This window comes from Gekko japonicus, unplaced genomic scaffold (genome assembly GCF_001447785.1).
Source record: "Gekko japonicus isolate JY-2015 unplaced genomic scaffold, Gekko_japonicus_V1.1 scaffold2960, whole genome shotgun sequence".
NCBI lineage: Eukaryota > Metazoa > Chordata > Lepidosauria > Squamata > Gekkonidae > Gekko > Gekko japonicus.
In genome coordinates this window covers 73,903-98,688 of record NW_015163695.1, presented here as the reverse complement: position 1 = coordinate 98,688, position 24,786 = coordinate 73,903, and the positions used below count along the sequence as shown (strand labels likewise).

General features: G+C 47.0%; 1 protein-coding gene across 1 annotated transcript; it reads right to left on the bottom strand.

Annotated features, from left to right (window-relative positions):
* Positions 1-5,439: 5,439 nt before the first annotated feature.
* On the bottom strand, positions 5,440-23,133 carry PRLR (prolactin receptor). The gene is made up of 8 exons (XM_015407812.1): positions 23,063-23,133; positions 18,788-18,917; positions 16,726-16,895; positions 15,372-15,538; positions 10,883-11,024; positions 9,837-9,936; positions 8,822-8,891; positions 5,440-6,688 (listed from the first exon to the last, which is right to left on the bottom strand). The coding sequence occupies exons 1-8, from the start codon at positions 23,127-23,129 to the stop codon at positions 5,690-5,692; spliced, it is 1,845 nt and encodes a 614-aa protein (XP_015263298.1). The 5' UTR covers positions 23,130-23,133; the 3' UTR covers positions 5,440-5,689.
* Positions 23,134-24,786: the final 1,653 nt, after the last annotated feature.

Genomic DNA, 24,786 nt, shown 5'->3' with positions numbered 1-24,786 from the left:
AACAAACACCCTTCTTTGAACGTCATACTATATCACGGATCCCCAACGTGGTTCTCGTCAGCACCATGGTGCCCGCCAAGTGCTTTTAGAAAGTGGGGAGGACTAGGTGGGGATTTTCTGATTGGCTGTGCAGATGAAAAGACATCCTATTAAAGTTTCTGCCTGAAATAGAATCATAGAATAATAGAGTTGGAAGGGATCCCTGGGGGTCATCTAGTCCAACCCCCTGCACAAGGCAGGAAATTCACATATACCTCCCTCCTCACACCCCCAGTGACCCGCTGCTCCATGCCCAGAAGATGGTAAAAAACCTCCAGGATCCCTGGCCAAACTGTCCTGGAGAAAAATGGTTTCCTGACCCCAAAGTGGTGATCAGCATTTCCCTGGGCATGTAAGAAAGGGCCACGAGAACTAAGCACTGAGGCAACCCTCTCATGATCTGCCTAAGTTCACAGAATCGGCATTGCTGTCGGATGGTCATCTAGCCTCTGTTTAAAAACCTCCCAAGGAAGAGATACTTTCTAATGTCGAAGAGGTACTTACTAGCATTTTATATAACCCCACTCTGTGACATTTTGTGGTTGGTTCCACCTCCCACGGCAGCCATTTTGTGATTGTGCCCACAGTCCTGTGTCAGATCTTCTCTGACTGCCCCCCCCCCCGGCGGCAAGCCTAGTGAGATCCAACAAGTTCTTCTCTTTGCTCAAGTGGTTGCTGGTTAGAGTGTCACGCTAAGATCCGGGAGACTCAGGTTCAGATACTCCGCTCTGCCACGGAAGCTTGGGCCAGTCTCTCTTTCAGCTTAACTCACCCTACAGGGTTGTTGTGAGGATTAAATGGAGGAGAGGGGAGCACTGTTGTAAGCAGTCGGGTCCCCATTGGGGAGAGAAGCAGGGTAGAAATAAATAAACACAAATAAAGACATCTGAACAGAATGCAGGCAAAGGCTCTAGCCCCAGGCTTGTTTCTTGCTCCCCTGCCCCAGTTCTAATACCACCCGACCATCAGGTATGGTGGCTCACCTGGGGCTTAAGAAACTGGGTTTTGCTTCCACACAGGGACTGCAAACCTTAGGTAGTTGACAAGCGCTGGTAGTAGGGCTGCCAAGTCCCCCAGGAGGGCGGAGGTTCCCCTGCTCAAACGGTCCCCAATCCGCCGGTCAAGAAAAGGCCAGCGGTGGGAATCCCACCCCCAACGTGCCCGGTTCGGGCTGATGTGCCCGGCGCAATGACGTCATCTCGCATGTCGCCGACTGACGCTCTAGCAATCAGCCTGAAAACTCTATGGTACCATAGAGTTTCCAGGCTGATTGCTAGAGCGTCAGCCAGTGATGTGCCCAACGTGAGGACGTCACTTCCAGGTTATGTCATCACGATGCGCACGTGCTTGGCATACATGCAAAAGTCCTGGCCGGGGACCAACTCTCCCCCGCTTTTAAACGTAAGTCACTTGGTAATGCTAGCTGGTAGACCACAATGCATAGCTGATGGAGGGGTAGGGTTGCCAGATCCCCTGGTGGAGGCAGGGTCTGCCACCACCAGGCCCTGCTGGCCAGCCGCAGATCAGCTGGCCAGCAGGGGGACTTACCAGCAGAAAGAAGAAGGCCTAGGCTGCATTGCACAGGAAGTGATGTCATCACTCCAGTGACCTCTGGGTGACGTTCTGGTATTTGGGCAAACACTCTGTGGCAGAAGCCAGTTTTTACCATAGAGTTTTTTGCCCAAATACCAGAACGTCACCCAGAGGTCACTGGCAGTGTGATGTCACTTCCTGTGCGATGCCAGCAACAAGGACTGGGTCTTTCTCCTGGAGGGACCTGGAAACCCGGGGGGGGGGGAAGGATGTTCATTTCGGTAGGCAAAGTCCAGAAGGCCTGTGCTAGCAGGCATTTCTCCCCCGTCCCGGTCCCTCTCCAAGCCTGGCACATCACACGACTCCTTAGGGTTTCCAACCTCCAGGTGGAGCCTTGTGATCTCCAGGAATTAGCATCTGAGCCCCAGGTGACAGAGATCAGTTCCCCCGGAGGAAATGGCTGCTTTGGAAGGTGGACTCTATGGCCTTGTACCCCGCTGAGGTCCCTTCCACTCCCAAATCCTGCCCCGCCTAGGCTCCACTCCCCCCCACCCCAAATCTCCAGGAATTTTCCAACCCAGAGTCAGCAACCCTGTGCCTACTTGTACAAGCCAATACAAAGGACTGGACTATAAATGTCATTCTTTAAGGAGCCACAATGGACTCAGTTCCTCAGGCTAGCGAGAAAATTTATACAACCGGGGGTCGTTTCGTAGAAAAAGAGCTAGGGGAACTCATTAGCATAACTCATTAGCATATGCCACACCCCCTGACATCAGGGGCCCGGCGGTGGACCTGTAAGACCAGCGGGAGTGTGAGGAAGCCCCGCCAAGGCCCTCCCTGGCCCCAGGCAAGCAGGTGTGGGGAGAGGCGAGGAGGAAGCAACTTACCCTCCCTCTTCTCCTGCCTCCTCCTGGCTGAATGAGGGCTGGAAGCGGGGCGGCCGGAAGCAGGGGGCGGGGCTTCGTCATGTGCCCCCCCGCACCTCACCCGGGGGAACTGCGATCCCCCGCGTCCCCCCCCGAAATGACCTCTGTATACAACCCCCTCCTTGTTATGGGAAACAACGAGCCTCCCCCTGCCCAGTTCCCACCTGCATTGTTTTTCATTTCACTGGCCATGCACCTCCACTAATATGGCCCTAGATGTGCAAGTCTTCAGCAAATAAAGGATCACAGTCCGCATTAAAGCCTGTTCACCAGACGTCTGCCTGTGGCAGCCTCGCGGGGAGGAAGACTAGCTTGCGCCCGACTTCCACTCACTTTAGCCTGGGACGAACCAGGTGAGTTCATGAGAAGGGCTGCCAGCCCTAGATTTCCCGCTATTACAACTGATTTTCAGACGAGATCAGTTCCCCTGAGAAAATAGCTGCGTTGGAGGGTGGACTCTATGGCATTATATACCAATGAGGTCCCTCCCGTCCTCAAACCCCGCCTTCCCCAGGCTCCACCCCCTCCCAAATCTCCAGGTATTTCCAAACCCAGAGTGGGCACCGCTATTCATGAGGTTCCATGCAACTCAACCTGGTTTTTGTTCCGTCACTACTACCCCACACATCCTGGCTGAAATGTGTGGGAGTCAGAGCCATCAGCTTGGATTTTCTTGTCCCTGCTACAGGCGAAAATAGTTCCTAGAGTTAAGAAAGAAACAAAACAGAAAGGATTTTTGTGGCACTGTACAGGTGGCTCAAGTGGTTAAGACGCTGAACTGCAGGCTGTGGAAGGTCAGTAGTTCAGCGGTTCGAGACCCGGGTGCCGCATGATGGAGTGAGCTCCCGTCTCTAGTTCCAGCTCCTGCCAACCTAGCAGTTCAAAAGCAAGAAATTGCAAGTAGACAAATAGGTACCACTTCGGTGGGTAGGTAACAGCGTTCCGTGCACCTTGGTGTTTAGTCATGCCGGCCACATGACCACGGAAACGTCTTCAGACAGCGCTGGTTCTTCGGCTTTGAAATGGAGATGAGCACCGCAACCCTAGAGTCGGATTCGACTGGCTTTCGAGCAAGGGAACCTTTACCTTTTACAGGTCTTTGCCCACCCAAGCCAGTCCAGGGATGGGAGGGAATCCAGTGCTTTTCAGTACATTAACAACAAGCCACGAGACAGTCTGTACCATCTCTGGTCTTCGCAACAATTTGCCACCAGAACCTCTTTTCACTAGTCCCCGCCTTGAATGTTTTTTGCGGCTTTCGTGGGCCACCGTCCATTTTATCGTCTAGCCCAGAAAAGTACATGCAGCACAATACATCTGTCAGATGCCGCAAGACCCCTTTGGTTTTTCACTGCAAGCGATTAACATGGCTACCCCACTAGAGCTGAGAAAAAGACCCAAGTGACACACTGTCTGAACTTCTGGAACTAAACAGAAAGCCGCCATCAGCAGTGATGTTCACAGGCTGCACGAGGGCATAGGAATGGGTTGCTCTGTGCCTGCATCTCTATGGTATAAGTCCCATTTATCTGGGCAAACCAAGCCACAACAGCTTTCAGTGTAATGTTAGGTCAATCACGGGGCTATCCACTGCACTAATGGTAAGGATATGCCCTCCAATTTGGCTGTAAAGGTGAAGGACCTCAAACACACACCTTGACACAAATTCCTTATTAAGCTTATAGCAATGCAGTTGGATTACACGCATCACACTTTCCTCTTTTGTTATCTATTCTTCTTGCAGTGATGCTTTTAGTTACGTAAACAGCTCTGGGAAATTAGAAAATAGATTATTTTTTATTAATAGAAAAATAGTCTTCAAAAATACATTGGGCTTGTATTAAAGTCGACTTTTATATTATGTACAATAAGGCCATATATGAAATTGAATCCTGCTTTTAGACTGTTCCTTTCAGTATAGAAATGAGCTAGATTCTCTCTCCTCCACATGCTGGAATCTTAAAACCACTTACTTCTAAGTAATCCCACTGGTGCCAGTGGGGTTCATTTGAAATTTGTAGCTTAAGGAGCCTACATAGCAAAGAGGATGTACAATAATTTATCACACTACAATGAAAACAGGAAAACGTGTATAGAAATTTTACTTCCCGGTATGGAATGCTTTCAATATATTAATCTTTATATATATATCTATATATTCTGTATATATATCAGTTCTTTCAACATCCATAAAACTAGGCTTTCTTTGAGGGGGGAAAATCCCTAGAAAAATATAATAGAAATAAACGACGAGCTTTTAAAATATGTTTAAAAATATATTGCAGACCATGAAAAAAAAAAAATGCCATTGTTTTCACCAGTGCCATGTCAAAGAAACAGTGTGAATAACAATGGGGAAATCATGCAGTTTGTTACCGTTGTGTTTTCCTGTTAAGGGTTTCTTGTATGTTGGCTAGTTTTATTCAAGAAACAACAGAAATGTGTGGTTCGTGCGTGGACAGCCCATGGCAAACCTGCCACAAGAGACCGGGGCTGCAGGGGCCGTGGCTTTGCTGAGCTGAGTATGGTTGCAGAGTGGGACCTCTGCTACTGCCTGCTGTGACCAGCTCCATGGCTCCCTGTAGCCCCCCTTGTGTGCTGATTTGGTTGCACATGTATTGTCTAAGAACCATAGAATGTTAGAGCTGGAAGGGACCTTGCAGGTCATCTAGTCCAACTCCCTGCACTCTGCAGGAGCATCCACATTGTAGTGGTCACTGTCACGTATTTAATATTTGCATGATGACACACGTGCCAGGTCACTGGGGCGGGTCCAGAACCTGGCCACACTTTCTGTAGCGCTTTCTAAAATCCACCGCCACCTCTGAACGAGCAACACTTTATACAGGATTTACAACGCACAGATCCTTCTTAATAATACGTCTATTAGAAATGGGTGTTTTTCTTTTTTCTTTTTAGAAAACTATACCATGTGCTTTTTGTTTGCTGTAAATTCATCCCCCCCCCCTGAAATCCCTCTACAAAATCTCAGCTAGAAAAATAATAACAATAATAATAATTCGATCTGCAATCAGCTATCAGCGGGTCTCTAACTGACTGGAATATAAAGCGTACAAAGGTGTGACAGCTACAACTGAGCTAAATTCAGATATCTGAGCAATTTTGTGTCAACAGAATTTATTTTACTTGTAGTGTTGTTACCTGAAGAAGGACACTGCACCTTTCAACTAAGTAAAGGAGCGCATAAAATTATTTGGGTCCATGTAGTCTAACTCAGCAGTCTGTACTTTGCAGGCATGTGGAGCCGGGAGACCATAGCTCATATCTTTCTCAGCCGGACTTGGTTGGCAGCTCCAGTAGGGTTCCATTAGTGGTTCCTGATAGGAAGGCGAAGCCTCCACTTTGGGATCTGGCATTAACACTAGAATGTGGTTGGCTACAACGGTGGAGACCTTGGTGTATTCCTTGGGATCTCCGGGGGGTGGACTGCTATCAGTTTTTTTACCATTTCCTTTCTGCTTTGGTATTACAGCCAAAGCTCCATTGTGATTGACTTTGTGGACTTCGACATAATCCATTGATTTTGTGGGCAAAAAAGGCAACCCCGCCGTCAGAAGGGACCACGGTGACCCTGGGTCACCCTGAACATTTAAAGGTAATTTTTCTGCCTCCCGCAATGTGGTGGTTTTGCCTTCGCTGATGGTTTTAGGACATTCCGAATCACATTGTTCTTTGTTCCCCATCGGAATGGACGACCTGTTCAGGTGCATGGCGCTGAGGGCTATTTTGCAGGCATCCACAATATCATGATAGGAACACTTACGGAATGGACTACTGGCTAGCTGAGATCCGGGCCATGTGGATGCCTTCGGACCACCACTGCTCAAAAGGGGGAACTTTCCTTCCAGGTCTACGGCCGGAGCTTCCCCAGCGCATTTCAGCTCGTTGGTATCTGATGATTTCAGATCCAAGAGCAGATTCCCAGCCTCCTTGCTCTTCTCCAACAGCAGAGAAGGGCTCTCACAGCTTCCTCTCCCCGAGTCATTGTCTGTTTCCTTGTGCGCCAACTTTGCAGTTTTATTGGGATGACTCTTCTCGTCGCTCGGCATCAGTTCCTGGTCTTCGCTGTCCACCACCAGCCATTTCTCCAACTCGTTGCTAGAGTCGGACGTCAGAGGGAAAACCGGGCAACCGAGAGCGCTTAGGACATCGTCCGCTTTCCCCGCCTGGTGGTGTGACAAAGCAAACACAGACGTTGGAAAGATGCAAACGATAGCTTATAATGCTTGCGTTACACCCCTGATGGCATTTGAAAGTCGCAGAAGGGTGCGTGTGGGTAAGCTCACAATAAACATTTAAAATACAGAATTAAGTCACAGCAGAACAGACAGCATATATAAAAGAACATAGAAAAGTGATAGGAGCCTAGGTGGAGTTACCATCTTCTAAAACTATGGGCTGAGAAGGCAATTAATTCTGCTTAGAAACATCAGCTAGCAATTCTCAGACAGCCCTTCTACAACACAATGTTCTTAACTACTCTTCTAAAACTTTAAGGGTTACCTGCTTGGCAGGCTTCTCAGGGCAGATGGCAAGGGAAGTTCACAAAGAAGGCGCCACAACTGAAAAGGCCCTGCACCTTACAGCCATCAGGCTAATTCGATGGAAGTGGCATGGCACCTCCCGCATGCAAACCAAGTGCCCTGCCATTTAGCTGTTTGGTGTAGCGGTTAAGAGCAGCAGACTCTAATTTGGAGAACTGGGTTTGATTCCCCACTCCTCCTCCAAATGCAGCCAGCTGGGTGACATTGAGCCACTCATAGTTCTCTCAGAGCTGTTCTCTCAAAAGCAGTTCTCAAAAGAGCTCTCTCAGTCCCACCCACCACACAGGGTGTCTGTTGTGGGGAGGGGAAGGGAAGGAGATTGTAAGCCGCTCTGAGACTCCGAGTGAAGGGCAGGGTATAAATCCAATCTCTTCTTCTTCTATCAATATTATAGTATAATATAAATCTATCTGTAGTGGGAATGGGCATGAACGGAACCAGGAAGCAAAATTCATCACCAATTTCTCTCAGAGCTGTTCTCTCAAAAGCAGTTCTCAAAAGAGCTCTCTCAGTCCCACCCACCACACAGGGTGTCTGTTGTGGGGAGGGGAAGGGAAGGAGATTGTAAGCCGCTCTGAGACTCTGAGTGAAGGGCGGGGTATAAATCCTTCTTCTTCTTCCCCCTTGGGGCCATTGCCTCTCAGGGAAAACAGTGTGTGGGGGCAGGAGACCCTCCTTCCCCAGTGCCACAATCTCAAGCCAAATCAGGCCCCCACAGACTTTTAAAACAACGTTCCCTGAAGGTGATTTGCAGCTGTGTGAAAAGTGAGTTAGGTCCAGAACCTGACTCATTTTTAAAAAAGTTATCATGTAATTTGGCCTTCAGTGTCACACATGTCAGGACAGAATCACACATGGTGCTGGCGATCTCATTGGATACCCTAGATGTGCACTTTAGCTCCAGAAAGCAACTACAAGGGGTCACGATGCTGGCGAGGGTCATGGCACTGCAGAGGGGATCACACTGTCTATCAGATTGGAAATGGCCACTCACAGGTAGCTTTATGCTGTGGAAGAGCAAATCGAGGCACCTGTCCTCCCTCCCACCCTCCAAATTAAAGCAGCTGGGAGGGATTTCCAAGTATTGAAACAGGGTAAAGGGAAGAATTAATCCCTCTGTTTGCAGCACTGTGGGCCTGATTTATATTGGAGAGACCCCCCCCCCCCCCCGCCTGGTAATCGCTTCTGCTGCTCATTTACATACCTAGGGAGCTGCACCCGGATCATCATTCATGCATTGCTTGGCACTCAGGGCTGGAAAACCTTCCTCTTCCTAGGACCTTGGAGAGCTACTTCTCATTTATATACGTACCCATGCTACGTATATAGCAGACTCATGTGTTATTGTGTTTTAATTTTAACTTGGGTGTAATTTGCAATAGTCAATGTTGTCTGAGATTAGAAGTGTTTTTATGGGGGGTGTGTGTGTGAAGTGCTGTCAAGTCACAGCTGACAGGGCAACCCCACAGGATTTTCAAGGCAAGAGACAAACAAAGGTGGTTTGCCATTGCCTGCCTCTGTACAGTGACCCTGGAATTCCTTGGTGGTCTCCCATCCAAGTAGTAACCAGGGCCGACCCTGCTTAGCTTCCAAGATCTGATGAGACTGAGCTAGCCTGGGCCATTCAGACCAGGGCTTAATGTTTCTAATCAGGTGTTAATTAAAATGTGATGTACAAAATGCAAGCCAGTGAATCTTCACACACACACACACACACACACACACACACACCCGGGTGAGCATCTGAACGCATACCTTTAACAGATGGACATCAAAGCCGGGTATCTTTGGTCCTGGGACTGGTGGGAGGATACAGGCAACCATGCTGGAAAAAAAAGAAGTGAAAATACTGAGGCAGGGAAAAAAATGGGATTGCCTGTTTAGTTGACCCGAATGCCAAAAATAAAAGGAACGAGGCAGACAACTCCCCCCCCCGATTGTCTAGCAAACTTGTCAGACTAAGGAACTGGCCCTCATGAGATGATCACCCTTCTCTGGCCTTGGCCAGCTGTGCATTTTCTGGCCTATAATCTAAAGTGATTACCTTATTTTAAGTGAGTGGGAGGATGAATTGGAATGGGGGTAAGAATTTCGGGCAGGCGGTGGCCCATTAGAAAAAGGGAACAGGCCTGTACACCCCAAGAATGTTTCCCCTCCTGCTCTTCCTTCATATATTTGACAAACAAACAAAACAAGACTCTTATTTTTTAAGACATAGCCAAGATGCTTGTTTACATGTTGAGCAGCAATGAAGGAACCAGAAAAGATTCTTAAGCATAAGGATGTGTCACTGGCGACCAAGATCATTCATACCGCAGTATTTCCCATTACTATTTATAGGTTAGAAAGTTGAACAATTAAGAAAACTGACAGGAAAAAAGTTGATTCATTTGAAATGTGGTGTTGGAGGAGAGTTTTACGGATACCGTGGACCCCCCAAAAGACAAATCAGTGGGTTCTAGATCAAACCAAGCTAGAACTCTCCTTGGAAGTTAAAATGACTAAACTGAGGCTATCGTAATTTGGTCACAGGGTCACGGGAAAAGACAATAATGCCAGGAAAAGTCAAAGGCAACAGGAAAAGTGAAAGACCCATTTTGAGATGGACTGACTCAATCAAGGAAGCCACAAAGGCCCTCCGTTTGCAAGACCTGAGCAAGGCTGTTAATGACAGGACATTTTGGAGGTCATTAATTCATAGGGTCACTCTAAGTGACCAGAAGCGATTTGATGGCACTTAACATGCACAAGTTGAAAATCAGCCACTTACTTAAATCTTTTCAAGGCCATTGTCCAGATCATGATCAAACATATGACAAATGATAAAAAGGCAACAAAGATCCAAACAATTATGTCCTTCAGCTTGAACTCTAGAAAAGAAAGCAGGAAAGTCATTTCATATGAATTACCTCAGGGCAACATATTCAGGCATATACAAGGACCACCTCCTGAACTCACAAACCGAATGAACCAGAAACCAGTTTGAAAACAGAGAAGTTCGTGGAAGTTCGTGATTCATGGCTCGTTTAATCAAATTAACCACGAACCCCAACAAACTTCCATTTCCCCAGTTCGTGCCCATCCCTAGTACCTATAAACCCCCAACATTCATTTTAAAAGTTCTGTAGCCCCTTTCACTGCAGAGATATAACAGAAAAGGCAGATCTCCCCAAATAAAGGGCTAAATGAAATATTAAAATTAAAGATTGGAATTCAGAGAACTAGGAAACAGATTGTTCTAACTTTGGTGTCAGGGAAGGCAAATGGCCACTGCAGGGATCTGTGGCAGAAAAAGTGGTGACAGTGGGACGGGGAAGACTCGGAATTTTACATCCTCCTGGATGCTACCCCAAGCTTTGCTACCACCTTTCCCAAAGCATTACAGCAAAGCAAGTTTGGGAGAAATTGCAGGAAAGACATAGAAAACGTGAGAGGTGCACAGAAGCATCACAACGCTATGGGGTCATGAGGAACACCCCCCTCCCCCACTTCCTGATGGCATCTAGTCTGGGTATAAGTGACGCTTTACCAAGGTCCCCAAAGTCACATGGATCTTCATTTTTTCCTGCAAAATATTCTGACCTTTCGATGACCTCTGTGTCTTTCTGCTATTCCCACTCTTGTGTTTTCTTTAACACTTTTCAGATACAGTTAGTGACCAAACCTAGAAACCGAGACCAAACCCTGATTGGAATGGGGAGAAGGAGCAAGCGGTGGAGCTCACCAACAGGGCCTGAGCTAAAAGCCCTCAGGGACTTGTTGGTGGTTCTGTGCAACTGGTGCTAATTCATAAAGAGCTGGTCAATCACCACTCACCTTTCGGGACCTGAAAGTGGCTTTCAGAACTCCACTGACTCCATTCTCCGCGGTCTGATCGGCAGCGAACTTGTGCAACGTACTTTATGCCTGGATTTAATCTAAACAGCTGATATTTCGTTCCCAGCCCAACAAATATATTCTGGAAAGGGATCAAGAATGGAAAACTATAAAAATGTGGGGCACTTAAATGGCATAGCAACAACAGCCAATACTGATGATTTGAATTATAAAGGAGACAAATTCATAGATCTCTTTGTTTCCTGCCCCCACCTCATCCCCATGTAGAGGAAGATATTTATTTATTTACATCCTTTCCATCCCACCTTTCTCCCCAGTGGGGACCCATAGTAGCTTACATCCTTCTCTTCTCCTCCATTATATCTTTGCAACAGCCCTGTGAGGTTGGCTAGGCTGAGAGTATGGAACTGGCCCAAGGTGACTCATCCAGCTTCCAAGGAAGAGTAAGGATTCGAACCTGGGTCATCCAGGTCCTAGTCCCACACTGTACAATGCATATACACCACCAGTGCTTCTTTTGTAAACAAAAGGGTACTGGTACTCCTATGTAAAGGAGCTGCAGTGGCTCAAGTGGTTAAGACGCTGAACTGCAGGCTGTGGAAGGTCAGTAGTTCAGCAGTTCGAGACCCGGGTGCCGCATGATGGAGTGAGCTCCCATCTCTAGTTCCAGCTCCTTCCAACCTAGCAGTTCGAAAGCAAGAAATTGCAAGTAGATAAATAGGTACCGCTTCAGTGGGAAGGTAACAGCGTTCCGTGCGCCTTGGCGTTTAGTCATGCCGGCCACATGACCACGGAAACGTCTTCGGACAGCGCTGGCTCTTCGGCTTGGAAACAGAGATGAGCACCGCAACCCTAGAGTCGGACTCGACCGGCTTTCGAGCCAGGGAACCTTTACCTTTACCTTTTTTAACTCCTATATAAGGTTGTGCCAATTTATACCAAACCCCCCCCCCCCGACTTGGGAGAGAACCCTGAAAAAAGGTGCTGGTACTCAATATGGGTGAGTGCTGTCACAAAAAAGCCCTGTACACCCCTAGGCTTCTGTCTCATCATTCCAGGTGGAGGTGGAAAGTGCCATCAAGTCACAGCCGACTTATGGTGACCCCAGAGGGTTTTCAAGGAAAGAGACCAAAGACTCCTGCGTAAACTTAGCGGTAATGGGATAAGAGGACGGGTTCTCTCATAAATTAAAAACTGGTTAAATGACAGGAAGCAAAGAGTAGGAACCGATGGGCAGTTCTCACAGTGGAGGGAAGTAAGCAGTGGGGGCCCACAAGGATCGGTACTGGAGCCGTGACCGGTGTTCCCTCCAGGCTGAGTTAGTGTGAGCTGGCTCACAGGGTTTTTAGAAGAAGAAGAGGAGATTGGATTTATACCCCGCCCTTCACTCGGAGTCTCAGAGCGGCTTACAAACTCCTTTCCCTTCCCCTCCCCTCCCCTGTGAGGTAGGTGGGGCTGAGGGAGCTCTGACAGAAACTGCTCTTTTTCAAGGACAGCTCTGACAGAACTATGGCTTGCCCAAGGTCATCCAGCAGGTGCAAGTGGAGGGGTGGGGAATCAAACCCGGCTCTCCCAGGTTAGAGTCTGCGCACTTAACCACTACACCAAACTGGCTCTCTTTTTAGCCTCTGGCTCACAGATTTTTTTGTCTTCGCTCAGGAAGGAATGGCTCCAGAGCAAACTAATTTATGCAGCCGCCAAATCGCTCGCTCACAACTTTAATGCCAGTAGCTCACAAAGTCGATTTTTTGCTTTCAAGACTCCAGAGTTTAGAGGAAGCACTGGCCATTACTATTTAATTTATTTATGAATGATCTGGAACTAGGAGTGAGTTGTGTAGTGGCCAACTTTGCAGATGACGGTGAAAACCAAGGTTGACTGTGAAGAGCTCCAAGAGGACCTCCATAAACTGGGTGAGTGGGCGACAGTGTGGCAAATGAAGTTCAATGTTGGTAAGTGATGCACATTGGGAGGAAAAAACATCCCAACTTCAAGTATAGGCTAATGGGGTCTGAACTTGCTGAGGCTGAGAGGGGAAAAGGTCTTGGAGTCGTAGTAGATATTTCAGTGAAAGTGTTGACCCAGTATGCTGCAGCGGTGAAAAAGGCAAACTCCATGTTGGGGATGATTAGGAAAGGGACTGAGAATAAAAAGGCCGATATTGTAATGCCCCTGTACAGATCTATGGCGTGGCCTCATTTTGGAATACTGTATACAATGCTGGTCACCGTATCGAAAAAAGGACATTGCAGCGATGGAAAAAGTAAAGAGGAGGGCAACCAAGATGATTTGGGGGCTGGAGAACATTCCCTGTGAGGAGAGCCTGAAGAGTCTGGGACTTTTCAGTTTAGAAAAGAGACAACTAACAAGGGACATGATAGAGGTTTATAAAATTATGCATGGGGTAGAGAGAGTTGACATAGAAAACTTTTTCTCCCTATCCTAAAATACTAGAACTCAACAGCATCCAATGAAGCTGATGGGCAGGAGGTTCAGGACGGACAAAAGGAAATACCACTTTATACAGAGAGTGATTAAAATGCTGCCAGATGATGTTGTGATGGCCACAGGAATCAACCGCTTGAAAAGGGGATTAGATAGATTCATGGAGGATAAGTCTATCGATGGCTACTAGCCATGGTGACTGAGGGGGACCTCCACATTCAGAGGCAATAAACCTTTGGATCACAGAGCCAGGAGGCAACATCAGGGGAAGACCTCGGCTTCTATGCCCTATTGTTGGCTGTCCAGAGGAACTGGTTGGCCACTGTGTAAGACAGGATGCTGGATTAGATGGACCACTGGTCTGATCCAACAGGGTTCTTCTTATGTTCTTATGAATGTTCAGATCTGGTTTGCCATTGCCTGCCTATGCATTGCAACTTTGGTATTCCTTGGTGGTCTCCCACCCAAATACTTAGGATTTTTAAAAATTGTGATCCTGATAAGTAGAGAAGACGTAAGATGTTGGTATTTATGTGGGAGGTTGGAGCAGGTTATAGTTTGTCTAACACAAATGTACCCTGCGTTGTGATTAGGGTGCCTTGTGAGAGTCTTTCTCTAGGCACACCGACTCTGAAGGTGAACAATTCTGTCAAGCCTATCCCACCTGCTGAAGAAAGGGGGGGGGCGCAATTACGCATCCCCAAAGAAGCTGACTCAAAGGAGGTAAAACCAAAGCAGTGAGTCACCCAGGGATGCAACGGGCAGTCCTCCTGTGGCATACAGTTGAGGAATTACTGATACAACATTCACTTCGTGTCGTTTTAAACAATGTAAAATCGACAGATCACAATCTTAAAAATGAAAGCAGACGATAGAATCGTAGAATCACGGAGTTGCAAGGGGCCCTACAGACCATCTAGTCCAACCCCCTGCCCAATGCAGAACCAGCTTAAAGCATCCCTGACAAATATTCATCCAGTCTCTTCTTGAGAGCTGTCAGTGAAGGGGAGCTCACCACCTCCCTAGGCAGCTGATTCTACCTTTGAACCACTCTGACCGTGAAAAAGTGTTTCCTAATATCCAGTCGATACCTTTCTGCATGTAATTTAAACCCATTGCTTCGGGTCCTCTCCTCTGCTGCCAACTGGAACAGCTCCTTGCCCTCCTCCAAATGACAGCCTTTCAAATTTTTAAAGAAAGCGATCATGTCCCCCTCAATCTTCTCTTCTCCAAACTAAACATTCCCAGGGCCCTTAGTCTTTCCTTGTAGGGCTCAGGCAATGAAATGCCTGCCCTGACCTTGGTGGCCTAGGCTAGCCGAAACTTGTCAGATCTCAGAAGCTAAGGTGGGTAACTTGGCCATGGTTAGTTTTTGCATGGGAGACCACCAGGGAAGTCCAGGGTTGCTACGTAGAGGCAGGCAATGGCAAAACCACCTCTGTTCATCTCTTGTCTTGAAAACCCTACGGGGTCGCCGTAAGTTGGTTGTGACTTGACGGCACTTTCCACCACTATGACATGTCTCTTTGATGCATCACCAAACATGTTTTAAGAGTTCAGAAGCTATCCTCCATATTTAGCTACACTGAGCAACATAAACAATAAATGTTTGTCTCTTAAGTCTAAAAGGTATATTGTTTTGTGATGCACCGCAAGTTGCCGTGAGGTCCCTTTTTCAGGTTGTGAACGCAGGACAAAAATGTAAGAATTATTATATGAATATTATTAGATGAAAGTTAAATTCTTTCTCCAGACCCAATGGGGGATCTGCTTAATGTTACAGAACTGTTGAGGCTAACCTGCCACTGGACCCAATCAGAACCCTGCACAGGAGACCAGCGGAAAGTCCACTTAGAAGCAGGATGTAACAGATAAAATGTTTTCCAGAAATCAATGATCTCTTATACAATGTTAAAAAAAAAAAGGCTTGGCAAATGTCATTTCTACAACGGCCATGCTTTGTGACACAATCTCTGTTCGAAACACAGAACATCTGCCTTCCGAAAACTTGCATTTTTCTTACATCCCACTCTGGTTCTTCTTTCGGCCTTATACGCAGCTCGTACTCAAGCGTCAACCAGCCAGATCTCACATCTGCCCGTGGCGGTGGAACCCACTTCAGCAGCAGATAGCTTGCATAGGCTTGACCCACCCATTCTAGAGTCAGGTTTACTGGAGGGTTTGGCTCAACTGAAAATAAAGGAAGGATCAAAGATTCACACTCTTCAGTATTTCACACATGAAAGCAGAGAGGCCCGTGAAAGGCTTCGGTTGTCAAGGTAAGCGTTCCCTTCCCCAGTATGATTGCATGTAGCTGAAGGTTCTTCTCTTCTTTCTGTATGTTGTTGTAATTTGCTCTGCAAAAGACTGTATGCTGCACTGGCATCTAAAAAGCAGAGCGGCTCCTCCAGGAAGCTCTTGTTGCAGCTGCAAATGCAGTATCATTCAGAGTGGCAGCGGAAGGAGGAGGAGGAGGAAGAGGAGGAGATTGGATTTATACCCCACCCTTCACTCGGAGTCTCAGAGTGGCTTACAATCTCCTTTCCCTTCCCCTCTCCACAACAGACACCCTGTGAGGTAGGTGGGCCTGAGAGAGCTCTGAGAGAAACTGCTCTTGAGAGAACAGCTCTTAAAGAACTTGTGACTGACCCAAGGTCACACCAGCAGGTTAGAGTCTGCGCTCTTAACCGCTACACCAAACTGGCATCCACACAGGAGGTTTCCACACCCTTTCCTTGTCCTTGTCTCAGCCCTTCATGGCTGCCATTTCCGCTCACTCACTACCACCCTTGTTTGGTTGTTTTTTTAAATGCTAACCACTAGATTGCTATAGCATTATAACAATCTATTGGAACAGATTACTAGCTCCAAACTTACTTTATTTTCAGTCTCTAGCCCTTTCCCACACATACTTCTAAGAAGAAATGTAATCTTCGAAGCTGAAGATTACATTGAGACCTCCCACCCCTTTTGAAAGTTCTGGACAAGCAAAAATCACACGTGAGTGTCATGGAACCCCTGGGCCACCATAGATGACAGTGGGCAGTGGTATGGAAGCCTCACAGAATACCCTTAAGAACATATTTTATCAGAAGAAGAGATTGGATTTATACCCCGCCCTTCACATGGAGTCTCAGAGCGGTTTACAATCTCCCTTCCCCTCCCCACAACAGACACCCTGTGAGGTAAGTGGGGCTAAGAGAGCTCTGAGAGAACTGTGCTTGAGAGAACAGCTCTGACAGAACTATGGCTTGCCCAAGGTCATCCAGCAGCTGCAAGTGGAAGAGTGGGGAATCAAACCTGGTTCTCCCAGACTGGACTCCACGCTCCTAACTACTACCCCAAACTGGCTGTGTTTTATTATTTGCACTACTTACCTATATAAGCCACATCCACATAGTAAGGTGTGGAGATGTTACTGCCCAATGCATTTGTTGCCTTTACAGTCATGTTATATATTGTCCAGACTGAAGTATGCTTTTGATCAAAATAACAGGAATTGGGCCCTCCTGTGACGTAGTCTGGGCATTCATGGTAGGATTCCTCTCTGAAAAAAAAAAAGATTGTGAAGGAAATATAAAAGAAACTGTGTCACATGCTAGTGTTGTTACACTTAGAAATGAGCGATTCACTCTTTAGCTTGAATCATATCTGGTCTGCTAATTACAAAGATTCTTCAGAAGGATACAAAGAATTTTTTTCCGTAAAGTTCAGAGTTAGCTTGTAATATTTGGGGGCATGTACATTCTTCCCCTCCTGCCAACCTAGCAGTTCGAAAGCAAGAAATTGCAAGTAGATAAATAGGTACCACTTCTGTGGGAAGGTAACAGCATTCCGTGCGCCTTGGTGTTGAGTCATGCCGGCCACATGACCACGGAAACGTCTTTGGACAGCGCTGGCTCTTTGGCTTTGAAACGGAGATGAGCACCGCAACCCTAGAGTCAGACTCGACTGGCTTTCGAGCAAGGGAAACCTTTACCTTTACCTTTTTACATTCTTCCCATGCTGCCCAGGAACTGCGGGATGGAGTTTGCTGGTGGCAGCATTTTGCCTAAAGAACTCTGTACCACTTCCAAGATGATGATTACACTGCTGGACTGCAGACAGAATCAGGACATTGTTCTCTAAATTATAGTACCTTTTAAAATAAATACCTCAAGACAATTTCAGTATCCAGAATAAAGTGGTTTTTCATTGACACTGAGGATCAAACTAGATGACAGATTTGATGCATCAGGGTTTGAAAGGTCAAGGTTCCTCCAACCCAACTTGCAGTCATAGATGACATCAGGGAACTCAGGGCTATTTTGGGGCAGGAACGCACAGGAACGGAGTTCCGGCTGGCTTCATGGTTGGCCACGCCCACTACACCCAAAACCTCTGCGTGCGTGGCTACAGAGCGACCCCCACGGCGACTCTGAGACGGGGCCCCCTGGGGCCCCTGGAAGGATCGGGGAGGCATTGAAATGCCTCCCCATGCCTTCCCCTACCTGGGCAAGCCAAGGGAAGGCATGGGGGTGTGGCCTAATACGCTAATGAGTTGCACTGTCAGGGATGTGGTCTGATATGCTAATGAGTTTCTGCTGTTGGGTGTGGTCTATTATGCTAATGAGTTCCTGCTGGGCTTTTTCTACCAAAAAAGCCTTGAGGGAACTAATGTGCCCAAGGTTGCCAGGGCTTGATTCGGCTCGGTAGTGTGGTATGGGAGAAGGAGGGGATTCAGCCTTCCCAGCCATGCCTTTTCCCCAAGCTGAAACAGCCGCAGGGACCCTGTTTGCCCTGTAGGAGGCTTTTTTTTTTGCACAATCTCAACCAGTTTCCCTCCTTACTACAGCTGCTCCACCTGGCCTTTGTCATGCAGGTCCCGTGTTCTCCAGACCAGCTACTTGTAGTGGTCACGGCGTCCCCTCCTCCCCTGTGGACAATAGGACTTCCCGCGTGAGTTTGACAACTGGTGGGAGAATGAGCTGTCCTCATTATGTTGGACGCTGATGCTCTAGCATTCAGCAAAAAAAGCCCTATGGTTTAACCAAAGAATTTGGGCTGAATGTTAGAGCATTGTTGGTGACATAATGAGATCACTCCCACTCACAGTGGAGGTTATGTCATTGTGTCAGGATACAAGCGATCACCGTACCCATCCACACCCCAATTTTTCTCCCGCTGCCCAGCCGAGCAGCAGCAGGAAGGTCTGGCCAGGCTAGAAGATCCCCCATTGTCTGCCAGTAGCATAAATCCATCACATTATTAATTATGAACTGTGTAAGTATTTCAGGATAAGAATCCCCAACCCTAAGGGAGCAAAAAGGAGTATTATGAGCACTGAACTCTGGTGATATAAGTCAACTATCTGTAAATGCGGTCAGCATCCCTAGGATAAATCTGTTCCGAGAGATCGTACAAATTGTACGCTTGTTTATATCATTTATAACTCTTTACCTTTCTTTGGTATAGAGCAGAGTATAATTAGTGGGGAGACCTCCGTCAGAACCGGGCTTCCACCAGCACGTAAAGGTTTCTTTTTCGGGAGACCGACATCTTATCATCTCTGGCTTCCCTGGAGGTTGGCCTAGACACAAAGAGATGGAGAAAGCCATTAGAATGCATCCACATGCTGCTTGGTCACCCACTCAGAAGTCTTGTTTGACGGACTGGTAGGTTCCCTCTCACGTAACTAGGGTGGTTGCAGGAAGCCAAGTCCTAAATACGCCAGGTGGTTTTCTTTCTGAATACAGAACACGTCGAGTTTGGGTTTTAACGCCAACGTGAGGTGGGTAGAGTCTTAGCTATAGAGAACATCCTTGCACACAGAAGGCCCCATGTTCAATGCCCAGCTTCCCCAGCTAAAGAATCATGAGTATGAGGACTGGAAAAGCCACCTGCCCTGTCCCTCACAGAGCCAGCCGGACAAAACTAGCGGGATCAATAATCCGACTCAGTATAAGAGGGGAAGATATAGGAAGCTTCGAAAATACACGGTCAAGGTTCTACAAATGGTTGGAAGAGTACAGCAAATAAACTATGTGGATATACATCGAGATTAGGAGAAAACACGAATTATACTTTTAACAATAATGCAAAAATATTTGCATTAAAATATATGGTGGGAAAAATAAATAATGTACAAGTAGATATCGCATGAGGAAACATATTAGACAAAATAATGGTGTAAATCGAACCCCCCCCCACCACCTGTATGTATTTGTTTGTTTGTTTTTTGTTTGTGGAGTATGAAAAATAAAAATCTTTTTTAAAAATAATAATAATCTGACTCAGTATAAAGCATTTTCATATTTTGAACTTCCTTAAAAGGGAAGCGTTGATAACATAGTGGTAAAGCCATGCCTTGTAGATGCCATGCTGGGCATCTCAGATGCCAAGTGCTGGGGAAGATCTTTCTCTGTATGAGACCTTGGAGAGCAGAATATACAGGGCTGAGCTAGATGATTGGTCAGACTCAGTACAGGGAAACTTCATATGTGTATATAAACTTCTGGCATATATAAGCCATATAAGCCTCGGGCCAGAGCTGTGTCAATGCTAAGAATGCGTGGAAGTAGAGGAAATATATTAAATTAAATACTGTTTGCAGAATCCTTCCTTCCTTCCTTCCTTCCTTCCTTCCTTCCTTCCTTCCTTCCTTTCCTTCCTTTCCTCCCTCCCTCCCTCCCTCCCTCCCTCCCTGTTACTAGTATAGATGGGAATCTCTGCCATGAATACAGCTCCAGACACACATGAGAAGACATGGAGCTGAACAAGGATTTAAGCAGAGTCGTAGATTGAATAGGCTCATTCACTTTGATCACTGGCTTCTGATGAAATGCTCACAAGGCTGCAGCAAGATCGAGATGGGTAGCCATGTTTGTCTGTGTAATGTATTCAGAAGCTGCCATGAATGCATTAAGATGTATGTGAAACATCTCATAGGGAAGCAATGTTAAGCTTCGTCTTGGGCAGGGATTCAAGCCCAAGGCAAATGTGTCCAATCACGTTCAAGCAAACTGTAAGCGGGAACGAAGGCGATTGGCTCTTATACGCTCAACCGTATTGGTTGCTATGTGTACAGTGGGCGTGGCTATATTAGCCGGGAAATGTTTAAATACCGAGCAGCTACTATGGACAAGCTGTTCGGGCTATCAGATGTTGTACCGTGTTGGAGAAGTGTTCGTGTTGAAGATTAAACTTGAGTTTTTGCTGAAATCACTCTCTGACTATTTGTTAAGCGCTGGACAAACAGTCTGTCTGTAGCAGCAGAAAAGACTGAGAGCCCAGGAGCACCTTAAAGACTAACAAAATTTGTGGCAGGGTGTGAGCTTTCATGAGTCACCGATCACTTCTTCAGATATTCAGTCTCTGAAGAAGTGAGCAGTGACTCACAAAAGCCACACATTTTGTTAGCCTTTAAAGCTGCAGAAAGTTAATAATATGAGGCTACCAGAACTGGAAGTGAATTTTCATTAAGAGCCAGCCTGACCATATGGGTCAATCATGCACCTGCTTATTCACTCTGGCGAGGTGCTCTGCCCTCCCTCCTGCGGTACTTGAAGGAAAATACAAGAATATTCCTTTCACAGAAAGGCTTTGTACCTGCCCATTAAGGGAGGTTGAGACTACAGAGCACATGTTTTTTAGATGCTCATATTATGAGGTGGCACGTAATAAAATCATCACTCCGCTGATTGATCAAATCCCGGGCCTTTCCGAAAAAGCCAGACTCGAGTTTCTTCTATCTGACAGAAATCCCAAGATTACCCACCACCAAGTAGCCAGTTTCTGTATGGTGATACTCAGATTACGGAAATTCTAAGGTAGATGTGGCAGTTTGATCCATCGAAGTCTCCCCCCCCCCAAACCTCAACCTCCTCAGGCTCCACCCCACAAAATCTCCCAACCAAAGCTGGCAACCCTAGGTGAAGACAATCATTTTCAAAACTCCATAGTGTTCGTATGATCCTGTCTACTTCCTGATTGCTATCTCAGAATTTTTTTAGCGAATGCAGTATGTCGGGGGTTAGGAGCACCTCTAAATCCCACTGGTGGTGGGACTGAGCCACAGGGGGGCAGCTGGTCATCCAACTAGGTGACCACATTCTGGCCACAATGAGAACACTGCCCACCACCATGCTGGGTGCTAGCAACAAAGATGCCACCAAGCTGATTGACAAGGATAGAGAATCCTTGTCTGCCAGATGAGTGGGCTGTTATGGGGTTAAAACAGGGAAGGGTAAGGCTTGACCTATCAGCCAATTGGGAGCTGCGCTGGCTCAAGTGGTTAAGACGCTGAACTGCAGGCTGGAAGGTCAGTCGTTCGGCAGTTCGAGACCCAAGTGCCGCATGACAGAGTGAGCTCCTGTCTCTGGTTCCAGCTCCTGCCAACCTAGCAGTTTTAAAGCAAGAAATTGCAAGTAGATAAATAGGTAGGGGACGGAAGCACCACGCTTCCCAGATGTTGTGGTGTGATCGCGCTGGTTTGATCCGCCCCCGAACTGTCCCGCTACTGGCCCAAATCCCCTCGTGTGAACGGGACCGGAGATGAGCACTGACACCCTAGATTCGGATTCGACTGGCTTTCGAACAAGGGAAACCTCTACCTTTACCCTATCAGCCAATTAGCTCTCCAGCTCTTGGGGGAAGACCCACCTTCTCACAAGAGTCAAAGAGTTGTGAGACCTACCCCTTCTCTAGGTTTGCCTTTAAAAGCAAGAGAGAGGCCCGAAAGCAAAGGCCAGCTATTGCCTGGGTCAGTGAAAGAGCAAGCAGAGGGAGATTAAAAGGACAGGGTGAATTTCAAACCTAACCCTCTTTATAGAGTTGAGGCTTTAAAAGGGCAGGCAAGCGGCCCACCTGGCAGGGAGATGGGCTAGTGGAGGAAAGCTGGAGCACCAAATGTGACACAGCAAATACGTTACAAGATGGCAGTCTGTCGGCAGACATAAGCAAATTAATGCTATGGGTGTTTTGCAGAATGGTGACAAACAAAGGGGTGTTGGAAGGTGGAGGACAAGCATTGCACCGGGAGGCCTTTCCCGTGCACCTGCTGGTCACTCAACTCTGGACCACTAAGGAAGTGTCTAAAGTTCAGCTGGTCGGGTGCAAAGAATCAGTAGGGCTTGATGTGTCCTGTGGATTGCCTACTAAGGGAGTGGCTGACGCAGAATAAAAATCAACCCTGACGCACTTGATCCATTCATCCCCAAGGCCTATTGTATCATCCGAATGCCCATTCTTACCTAAAATCACCACTGAATTCGAGAAGAACATGAAGACACTCAAACCACATTCAAAAATCTCTGTGTGGGTCTTACTGCTAGCTGTTTTGGGACTGTTTTGAATACTACTTTACACAGAGAGTGATTAAAATGCGGCATTCACTGCCAGAGGATGTAGTGATGGCCATGGGAATAAATAGCTTTAAAAGGAAAGTAGATAGATTCATGGAGGATAAGTCTATCAATGACTACAAGCCATGGTGACCAAGGGGAACCTCCATATTCAAAGGCACTAATCTGAATCCCAAGAGCCAGGAGGCAGCATCAGGAGAAGGCCTCAGCCTCTATCCGCTGTTGTTGGCCATCCAGAGGAACTAGTTGGCTACTGTGTGAGACAGGATGCTGGACGAGATGGACCATTTGACTGATCCAGCAGGGCTCTTCTGATGTTCTTATGTTCATCAGGATCTTATTTTCCAAATGGGCAATAAATTTCGGTACTTACCATTAACCAAACAGGTGTTCAGAGAAAACAGCAGTATAAATATTGATGACAACTCATCAGACGTCATGCTGGCCTCCTCCACCTCCTTGTTTCCACCTCCAGCAAGGAACAAAAGCTCACAGGCTCACTGGGAAGTAAGTTAACAAGCAACATTTAATAAACATCTCTGATACACACTCCATAGGTCATGCTTTCAAAGCCTTTGGTTAATGAATCCTTTTCACGCACACCAGATGGTGCCATAGGCTGTATAATCCTCAATGTTCTAAAGAGAGAAGCCAGTGAGGGCACTTAAGTCTAAGGTTAAAGAGTCCACTCAAGGTTAAATATAACTGCTATGCATATAGTGTTTCAGGACACAATGAAACTTTTCTATTAATGAATAATCAGTTTTGTTTTAGGAAGGCAGAAGGAAAAGCAAGGCAGCAAAGTATAGAATGGCTTAATGTTTAACTAGGTTTCGTTTACATGAATGGAAATGGGGGCAGTTCTGTTGGAGCCGGCAGTACTGAGGTGATACATGATTTGCAAAAACAGAGGCCGCATTCAGACTGGCAGTTTGGCCCGGCAGGCAAACGTTTCAGGAGCGTTTCATTAGTGGATTAAAGGGGCGGGTTCATACAGGCACATTTTTCAGGCGTCCCCCAGCCGTACTCAAGCCGTCTTGTGCCGCTTCCCTCCCGAGTTTAAAAGATACCTGGTGGAAGTGGTAGCAAATCGTGTGGAGCGCGGGTTGATTCCGGTTCCCTGAGTGTGAACGCAAGCGCTGCTAAGGCGGGAACAACCCGCAGTTGATAATAGGCACCAGCGGGTTCTGCGGCAGGTGCAGGTGCGCACGACCGGGATGCTCCGGCGTGCTGAGTAAAAGCTCCACCCAGCCAGTTGCCCAGGAGACAAACCGGCAACATGGTGGCAGCGCAAGGACTCTCCTGGAGAAGGTCACACATTGGCACTAGTGGAAGTGTGGAGTCAATCCTGCCCTATTTGCTGCTGCACCCATGCGCATAGGCGCATGCAGCTGAGCACGGAAAACACGCTAACAGTGCGAACACTCCCTTGCGCTTCCTCCACGGTATCCTCCCACTTCATTTGCTGCAGTGTGAACGGGAATACCGGGAACAAGCCATTCCAGGTCTATTCCAGGTTTTCTTTGCCACGACTCCCTAGCGCTTCAAATTGCCAGTCTGAACTTGGCCAGAAGTGGAAAGGCATATGGAATCTGTTTTCTGGTATAGAAGTTAGATGAGGTAGGGGGTAGCATTACTGAATTTTACCTGAACTGACTCTTTATTCGGTGCTTCCCAAATAAAACTCCAGGGTTATTGATAGGGATATCAACCTCCAGGTAGAACATGGGGATCTCCCGGAATTACATCTCATCTCTGGACTACAGGGATCAGTTCTCCAGGAGAAAATGGCTGCTAAAGAAGGTGGACTCTGTTGGGTTAAATGTTTTTAAAAAGTCATTTGCCCTGGAAGAACAGAAGCTTTACGCAGTACGCCCGTTTCTCCACATTTCCCGGTTAAGGGAAAAATGCTGTTTGGACAAATTACAAAGATGACCTGATTCCAATGGTAACAAGAGAAAGAAATTTTACTTGCAAAAATGGAAGCACATCTTACGTGACATATTCATGTAGGTACATTTAACTTATTGCGAACAGATTGACTTCAGAAAGGTTAACCTGCTGCAGCTCCAAGCCCAGGTAAGAGAGAGAAGAAGA